At 42.3% G+C, this 8,250-nt stretch overlaps 1 protein-coding gene across 1 annotated transcript; it reads left to right on the plus strand.

The window, feature by feature from the left end:
* The first annotated feature begins 2,049 nt into the window (after positions 1-2,049).
* On the plus strand, positions 2,050-7,268 carry clic3 (chloride intracellular channel 3). The gene is made up of 6 exons (XM_014128357.2): positions 2,050-2,394; positions 4,740-4,849; positions 5,103-5,228; positions 5,486-5,592; positions 5,698-5,873; positions 6,247-7,268. Exons 1-6 carry the CDS (start codon positions 2,359-2,361, stop codon positions 6,409-6,411), a joined length of 720 nt encoding a protein of 239 aa, XP_013983832.1. The 5' UTR covers positions 2,050-2,358; the 3' UTR covers positions 6,412-7,268.
* The last annotated feature ends 982 nt before the right edge of the window (positions 7,269-8,250 follow it).

The raw sequence follows: 8,250 nt of genomic DNA on the forward strand, positions 1-8,250 counted from the left end.
CAATCCAATCTTAATCCTGTATTGACGCTTTGCCTGTTTGATGGTGCGTCGGCGGGCATAGCGGGATTTTATACCCTTTAGCTCAGTGCGGAATTTGCCTGTAATCCATGGCTTCTGGTTGGGGTATGTATGTACGGTCACTGTGGGGACGACGTCATCGATGCACTTATTGATGAAGCCAGTGACTGATTTGGTGTACTCTTCAATGCCATTGGAAGAATCCCGGAACATATTCCAGTGTGTGCTAGAAAAACAGTCCTGTAGCTTAGCATCTGCGACCTCTGACCACTTCCTTATTGAGCGAGTCACTGGAATTTCCTGCTTTAGTTTTTGCTTGTAAGCAGGAATCAGGAGGATAGAGTTTTGGTCAGATTTGCCAAATGGAGGGTGAGGGAGTGCTTTGTACCTGTCTCTGTGTGTGGAGTAAAGGTGGTCTAGAGTTTTTTTTCCTCTGGTTGCAAATTAAACATGCTGGTAGAAATTAGGTAAAAAGGATTTAAGATTCTATGCATTGAAGTCCCCGGCCACTAGGAGCGCCGCCTCTGGATAAGCATTTTCCTGTTTGTTTATGGCTATATACTGCTCATTGAGTGCCGTCTTAGTGCCAGCATCGGTTTGTGGTGGTAAATAGACAGCTACGAAAAATATAGATGAAAACTCTCTTGGTAAATAGTGTTTTCTACAGCTTATCATGAGATACTTTACCTCAGGCAAGCAAAACCTCGAGACTTCCTTAATATTAGATTTCGTGCACCAGCTGTTATTTACAAATTGACAGTCTTGCCGGAGGACAGTTGTTGTTCAGCCACGACTCAGTGAAACATAAGATATTACAGTTTTTAATGTCCCTTTGGTAGGATATCCTTGATAGGAGCTCATCCATTTTGTTATCCAATAATTGCACATCGACTAATAGGACTGAGGGGTTTACTCACTCGCCTACGAATTCTCAGAAGGCATCCCGACCGCCGCTCCCTTTTTCTCCATCTTTTCTTCACGCAAAGGACGGGGATTTGGGCCTGTTCCAGAGAAAGCAGTATAACCTTTGCGTCGGACTCGTTAAAGTATAATTCTTTGTCTAGTTCGAGGTGAGTAATCGCTGTTCTGATGCCAGAAGTTATTTTCAGTCATAAGAGACGGTAGCAGCAACATTATGTACAAAATAAGTTAAAAAATAAGTTACAAACAACATGAAAAAACAAAGAAAATAGCACAGTTGGTTAAGAGCAAGTTAAACGGCAGTCATCCCGTCTGGCACCATTCTTCTAATAGATGTGGGAGTTTATCAAAATTGGATTTGTTTTTGAATTCTTTGTGGGTCTGTGTAATCTGAGGGAAATATGTGTCTCTAATATGGTCATACATTTGGCAGGAAGTTAGGAAGTGTAGCTTAGTTTCCACCTCATTTTGTGGGCAGTGTGCACATAGCCTGTCTTCTCTTGAGAGCCAGGCTATGCAAATCAAATCAAATCAAATGTATTTATATAGCCCTTCTTACATCAGCTGATATCTCAAAGTGCTGTACAGAAACCCAGCCTAAAACCCCAAACAGCAAGCAATGCAGGTGTAGAAGCACGGTGGCTAGGAAAAACTCCCTAGAAAGGGCTATGCTCACTGAATCTGTACATAGTCAAAGATTACCTTAATTTTGGGTCAGTCACCGTGGTCAGGTATTCTGCCACTCAAATTCTTTGTGGGTCTGTGTAATCTCTCTCTCTCTCTCTCTCTCTCTGTCTCTCTCCCCTTAACTTAACTCTCTTTGTCATCTTTGAGAGTTTTCAGATGAATGACGAGGTCTTCAGCCGGTCATAAATTCTCTCGAAGACAGAAAGTGGGCTTAATGTGTCCACCAAAAACACTGCAAAATGTATAGCTGGGTAAGGTACGCAGGAAGGTGGGGGAGAGGGGGTGGGAGAGAAAGAGAGCCACACTGACATTACATTGTTTGGAGGCCTGTGGGAGAGTGAGAATAGGTGGGGTGATCTCACTTTACTGGTCTGACTGGTAGGTCTGGTGGGGGTGTTTTCTTCAGAGACAGATGACGGGTGTGGTGAGAGACACAGAAACAGATAGAGGCGACAGAGAGGTACTAAAGAGAGGGAGAGAGGGAGGAATAGAGGATTAGTCCTAACAAACCAGTGTTGTTGCTTCCTGTGGAGGAGCTGACCATCTTTTATCATAACAGCAAATCTGACCTTCATCACTAAGAGAACCATTTGGATCCTCTGACCTTCGGTGACCTACGGTGATTTAGCCGTGTGTGTATGCATGTGTGTGTGGATTGGGATGACACTGACAGCTCTCGCTTTTCTGAGAACCAACATTAACTAGTTGCTAAGCTCGAAGGAACTGAGAGAGATGGCGGAGGTCCCCAAGATTGAACTTTTCATCAAGGTAAGAGTTAGAATCCTAACCTGCCTCCAATGGAGACTGTATTACTGTGTTTTGAACTTTAGTCCTGTTTTATAACAACAGGGGTACCTTTTAGTTCCACCATCTTGGAATGGGAGAGAGCATACAGCAAGGACTTATACTTTCAGGATATAGATGAACGTTGACCCATTTTGCATGCCCCACCCTATCATGAGAAGAAGATAAACGGTTTAGTTTGATATCATTGGAAAACTTAAAAACAGGATTGTCAAACTATTTTATAATTTATTTGTAAAAATAAATTATACTTTTTAAAACTTTAACATCAATGATCTAAAAACGCGTAAACTTAGATTTTTTTCATGTTCATTTACAGTACCAGTCAAAAGTTTGGACACACCTACTCATTCAAGGGTTTTTCTTTATTTTTTACTATTTTCTACATTGTAGAATAATAGTGAAGACATCAAAACTATGAAATAACACATAAGGAATAAAATAGTAACCAAAAAAGTGTTAAACAAATCAAAATATATTTTATATTTGAGATTCTTCAAAGTTGCCACCCTTTTCCTTGATGACAGCTTTGCACACTCTTGGCATTCTCTCAACCAGCTTCATGAGGTAGTCACATGGAATGCATTTCAATTAACAGGTAAGCCATGTTAAAAGTTATTTTGTGGAATTTCTTTCCTTCTTAATGCGTTTGAGCCAATCAGTTATGTTGTGACAAGGTAGGGGTGGTATGCAGAAGGTAGCCCAATTTGGTAAAAGACTAAGTCCATATTATGGGCAAGAACAGTTCAAATAAGCAAAGAGAAACGACAGTTCATCATTACTTTAAGACATGAAGGTCAGTCAATGCGGAACATTTCAAGAACTTTGAAAGTTTCTTCAATTGCAATCGCACCATCAAGCACTATGATGAAACTGGCTCTTATTAGGGCTGCCACAGGAAAGGAAGACCCAGAGTTACCTCTGCTGCAGTGGATAAGTTCATTAGAGTTAACTCCACCTCAGATTGCAGCCCAAATAAATGCTTCACAGAGTTCAAGTAACAGACACACATTAACATTAACTGTTCAGAGGAGACTGCGTGAATCAGGCCTTCATGGTCGAATTGCTGCAAAGAAAGCATTACTAAAGGACACCAATAAGAAGAAGAGACTTGCTTGGGCCAAGAAACACAAGCAATGGACATTAGACCGGTGGAAATGTGTCCTTTGGTCTGATGATTCCAAATTGGAGATTTTTAGTTCCAACCGCCGTGTCTTTGTGAGATGGAGAGTAGGTGAACGGATTATCTCTGCATGTGTGGTTCCCACTGTGAAGCATGGAGGAGGAGGTGTGATGGTGTATGGGTGGAATGCTGGTGTCACGGTCAGTGATTTATTTAGAATTCAAGGCACACTTAACCAGCATGGCTACCATAGCACTCTGCAGCGATACGCCATCATATCTGGTTTGTGCTTAGTGGGATTATCATTTGTTTTCCAACAGGATAGTGACCCAACACACCTCCAGGCTGTGTAAGGGCTATTTGACCATGGAGAGTGATGGAGTGCTGCATCAGATGACCTGGCCTCCACAATCCCCCGAACTCAACCCAATTGAGATGGGATATGTGGGAACTCCTTCAAGACTGTTGGAAAAGCATTCCTCATGAAGCTGGTTGAGAGAATTCCAAGAGTGTGCAATGCTGTCATCAAGGCAAAGGGTGGCTACTTTGAAGAATCTAAAATATGAAATATATTTTGATTTGTTTAAGATTGTTTTGGTTACCACATGATTCCATGTGTGTTATTTCATAGTTCTGATGTCTTCACTATTATTCTACAATGTAGAGAATAGTTAAATAAAGAAAAACCCTTGAATGACTAGGCGTGTCCAAACCTTTGACTGGTACTGTATGTATGGAAGGTTTTTTTTCAAATCAAAAGGGTGCAGTCAGAAAGTGATTAAAATAATATGCAATGACCCTGAAGCAATCTTCATAAAATCTTGTTGTTTACATAAATCCTGTACAGTTACAGCGTATAGGTGTGTGTTCTGTTTGAAGCCAGGTCAGGTGAACAGAAACTGAAAAAGAGGATTGTCCAGTTTGGAGGCTTTCTACTTGTCTTTATCCCCTGCTGCTGAAAATGCCTTCACTTCCTCACAGTCCAATGACTCAATTATCTTGATTCGCAAAGTGTTGTAAAAAGTGCTATATAAATAAAAACGGTAACACTTTACATTAGTGTCCTTACTACAGCATATATATTACATAAGAAAGTATAGTGTAACAAGTACAGCAATAAATCGTCTTTGTTCCACTGCACTTACATTATGAAAAAGTCCTTCTCGAATACCCCTCCACCCGTCAGGCCAGTGATGATGGGGAGAGCGTGGGGAACTGTCCCTTCTGTCAGCGACTCTTTATGATCCTCTGGCTGAAGGGGGCCAACTTCACTCTCACCACAGTGGACATGAAGAGGTACGTATGTGGCTATTCACCCTCACACACATACACTCTCCACAATACACCTAAAGCAACCGTTCCCTACATCCAAGCCACGCCTGAATCCAAGTGCTTGTCCAAACATGCCCATGCATCCTCAAAAGTCATTTGTCACTACTTATGAACTGCTAATGATAACAGAACGACTAGAGGATTGTGTGTAACAGATGAAGTGTGCAGTTGAGTGACTTTCTCCCTCATGTGTTTCATCTGGTCCTCTGGTTGTCAGGGCTCCAGAGGTGCTGAAGGACCTGGCCCCAGGTTCTCAGCCCCCGTTCCTCATCTTCGGGGAGGAGGTGCGCACTGACACCAACAAGATCGAGGAGTTTCTAGAGGAGGCCCTGGCTCCTCCACAGTGAGTGTGTGATGAACATAAACAGGCATAAATGCACAGAAACACACACACACACACACACACACACACACACACACACACACACACACACACACACACACACACACACACACACACACACACACACACTGCAAACGAGACAGGTAATGTATAAATAAATGTTTATTCCGGGTGAATTAACCTCTTTGCAGTCAAATGTATCCTCCACTGGTTTCACTGATCCAGAAAGCTGAGAGCTAATGGCAATGCTTTTCCAGGTACCCCAAGCTCTGCTGTCGCTACAAGGAGTCCAACGGTGCTGGAGATGACATCTTCCACAAGTTCTCTGCATACATCAAGAACCCTAACCCTGGCCTCAATGATAGTAAGAGCCCCTCGTTGTTAAGAAATCGCTGAGTCATTGAAACAGTATGTCCTGTATTAAAATGAGCCTTGTTCCAGCTTTTAATGAGGCTTTGCTGCTTCTCAGTGCTGGAGAAGAAGTTTCTGAAGAGCCTGATGAAGTTGGATCAGTACCTGCTGACGCCACTCCCACATGAGCTGGACCAGAACCCAGATGCCCGCCAGTACTCACGGAACTATCTGGATGGGAACTCCCTCAGTCTAGCTGACTGCAACCTGCTTCCCAAGCTCAACATAGTCAAGGTTATCAGATCAAGCATTCCAGGAACTCATAGACCACATCGCCTTTGCCTATGTCATCTATTGTCCTTTCATTTATTCTGTTCCTCTCTGTTGGAACCATCTCAATCTCTATCAGGAAATGCAAAGGTTTAGTCACGGTATTTATAGGTGAACTCAGGGGTGTCGCTATGGTAACATGGCACTGTAGTGATCAAATACGGACAGTATGGGTAGTCTTGAAGATCAAACGATGGGAATATATACAGTGCATGGCCTTTTATTGGTCTGTATGACTACATACTACAAGTACCACTGACACCACTGTGTCAATAGTAAACAGATTAAATGTTGCTCAGTGTGGTTCAGTGTGTGTGTTCCCTCTTGCCCCCTACAGGTGGTGTGTAGGAAGTACCGTGACTTTGAGATCCCTGTGGCTCTGACCGGTCTGACCCGCTACCTGACCAAGGCCAACCAGCAGGACGAGTTCCGATATACCTGTCCCAAGGACTCCGAGATCCTACTGGCCTACCACTCAGTGGCCAAATACCTCAACAAGTAGATCAGCAGAGGAGGAGGGGGAAAGAGGGGTGCAAGGAGAGATAATATAGAGAGGGGTGGGTGTGGGGGGCAGACAGGGTAAAAGAGGAGCTGAAAAAGGTATGTTTAGAAAAAAGAAATATAAAAAAAGGGAAAAGGCCATGAAGAGATGAGGACCAGAACAATACGCCTGCTGCCCGTGCTGCAGAACAAGGCTTGTCTGTCTTCTTTCAATAACATATTGATGTATAACGCTGTGTGTGCAGGGTGAAAGTCTACTTATACTGTACATGTACTATTACAATGTGTAATATATCAATAATATATGCCATTTCGCCAAAGCTTTTATCCAAAGCGACACAGTCTTGCGTGCATCATTTCTTTTTATATTGGTGGTCCCAGGACTCCCTTTGGCGTTGCAAGCACCATGCTCTACCAACTGAGCTAGGGAGGACCATGTGTGTACAATACAATTGTGTGCTGCCTGTTTAGTTTATGTAGATATTTGCATTCTCTGAGTTATGGTCAACAGTTCAAATGTTATGTTTAATAACCTTTCAGTGTATTTTATGCTCGCTTTAAAAACCTAGCAATGTGCATCCCTTGTCTGGCAATTTGTAATGATGTGGATTTTCTACCCGTGAGAGACAAAGAGACGACACTATGTCATATGCCATGTCAACAAAGATAAATGTGGTACAGTTGTGTGTGGGTTGATAGGTTTCGCATTTAATGAAATGTTCTACGTTGAAATTACTGTCACATCTCGTAGGACCAGAGCAATATTAATCTGAGTAGACATCATTTTAATTGGTTTATTTAAAAGTGTTTGGTTTGCCAGAGGGAAACAGTACAAATCAAATAAAGTTCACGAAACTGCCTCATGTCATGAAAATTATTGATCAAATGGATGCCTTTTAATTGCTGTGGGTGGAATCATAACATGTGAATGATCATGCTGAGTCTATGGGTGGAATGCACCATTACATCACAAATACATTGTTTGGTTTTTGTTGTTGATATTGGTTTTGGTTCAAACAGAATACAGTCCATAGATATAGTAGATATGATACAGTCAGTCAGTTCACTGGCAGAAACACTGAATGTATCTCTTTTCTTTGATAAGAGAATCAATTCTATCAAGGAAGGAGATTCCAGAGAGGAGAAACAGATGGAGAGGGTTAAGAAGGAATAACATAGATTGTCAAAACCAAACCAGTCAGAGATCGAGACGGAGATGAGGAAAAACAGAGAGAAAGAAAAGGACAAACGGAGATTGATCGGCTGAAAAGACAGGGAGCTATAAAAAGCAATGGGAAGGATGAGAGAGAGTAGGCCTACAAGGCGAAAGGAAAAGGATGAACGGAGGAAGGTAGCTAAACAGCGAGTTGATGAAGACAAAGGAGCGATCGAGAAAGCGAGACAAAACGAAAGACAGAGCACCGCCGGTGCAAAAATGGGAAGAGCAGTACATTAAGGCGAGACAAGCAAAGGTAGAAAAACATACAGCATTTGAGCAAGAGAAGAACGAAAGGTGGAAAGAAATAGATGGATAGAGAGAAAGACCAGCAGAGAATGAAAGAGGAGAGTAAAGAAATGGAGAGACAGACAAAGGAGGAGATGAGGACCAAAGCGACTGTGGAGGAAGATGATGGTGGAAGCATCATTGAGGAAAAGAACAAGAAAGATGAAAGTATCAGTAGGAGAATCTTCAACTGGGGAAATACTAAGGTCAAAGAGAGATACCGACGACAAATCGAGAGGACCTTTCACAGGGAGAAGGAGGAAGGCGGTCATTTATACAGCATAGGTAGGAAGCTATGCTAGACAACCAATATTTTATCTCAAGCCTAACTGAACA

This window comes from Salmo salar, chromosome ssa11 (genome assembly GCF_905237065.1).
Source record: "Salmo salar chromosome ssa11, Ssal_v3.1, whole genome shotgun sequence".
NCBI classification, from domain to species: domain Eukaryota; kingdom Metazoa; phylum Chordata; class Actinopteri; order Salmoniformes; family Salmonidae; genus Salmo; species Salmo salar.

Excerpts from the sequence above, each read along its gene's own strand:
- clic3 (XM_014128357.2), top strand. The coding sequence starts at position 2,359 with ATGGCGGAGGTCCCCAAGATTGAACTTTTCATCAAG. Across the intron at positions 4,850-5,102 it reads ACCACAGTGGACATGAAGAG|GGCTCCAGAGGTGCTGAAGG; the intron begins GTACGTATGTGG and ends TCTGGTTGTCAG. Across the intron at positions 5,874-6,246 it reads CCAAGCTCAACATAGTCAAG|GTGGTGTGTAGGAAGTACCG; the intron begins GTTATCAGATCA and ends TGCCCCCTACAG.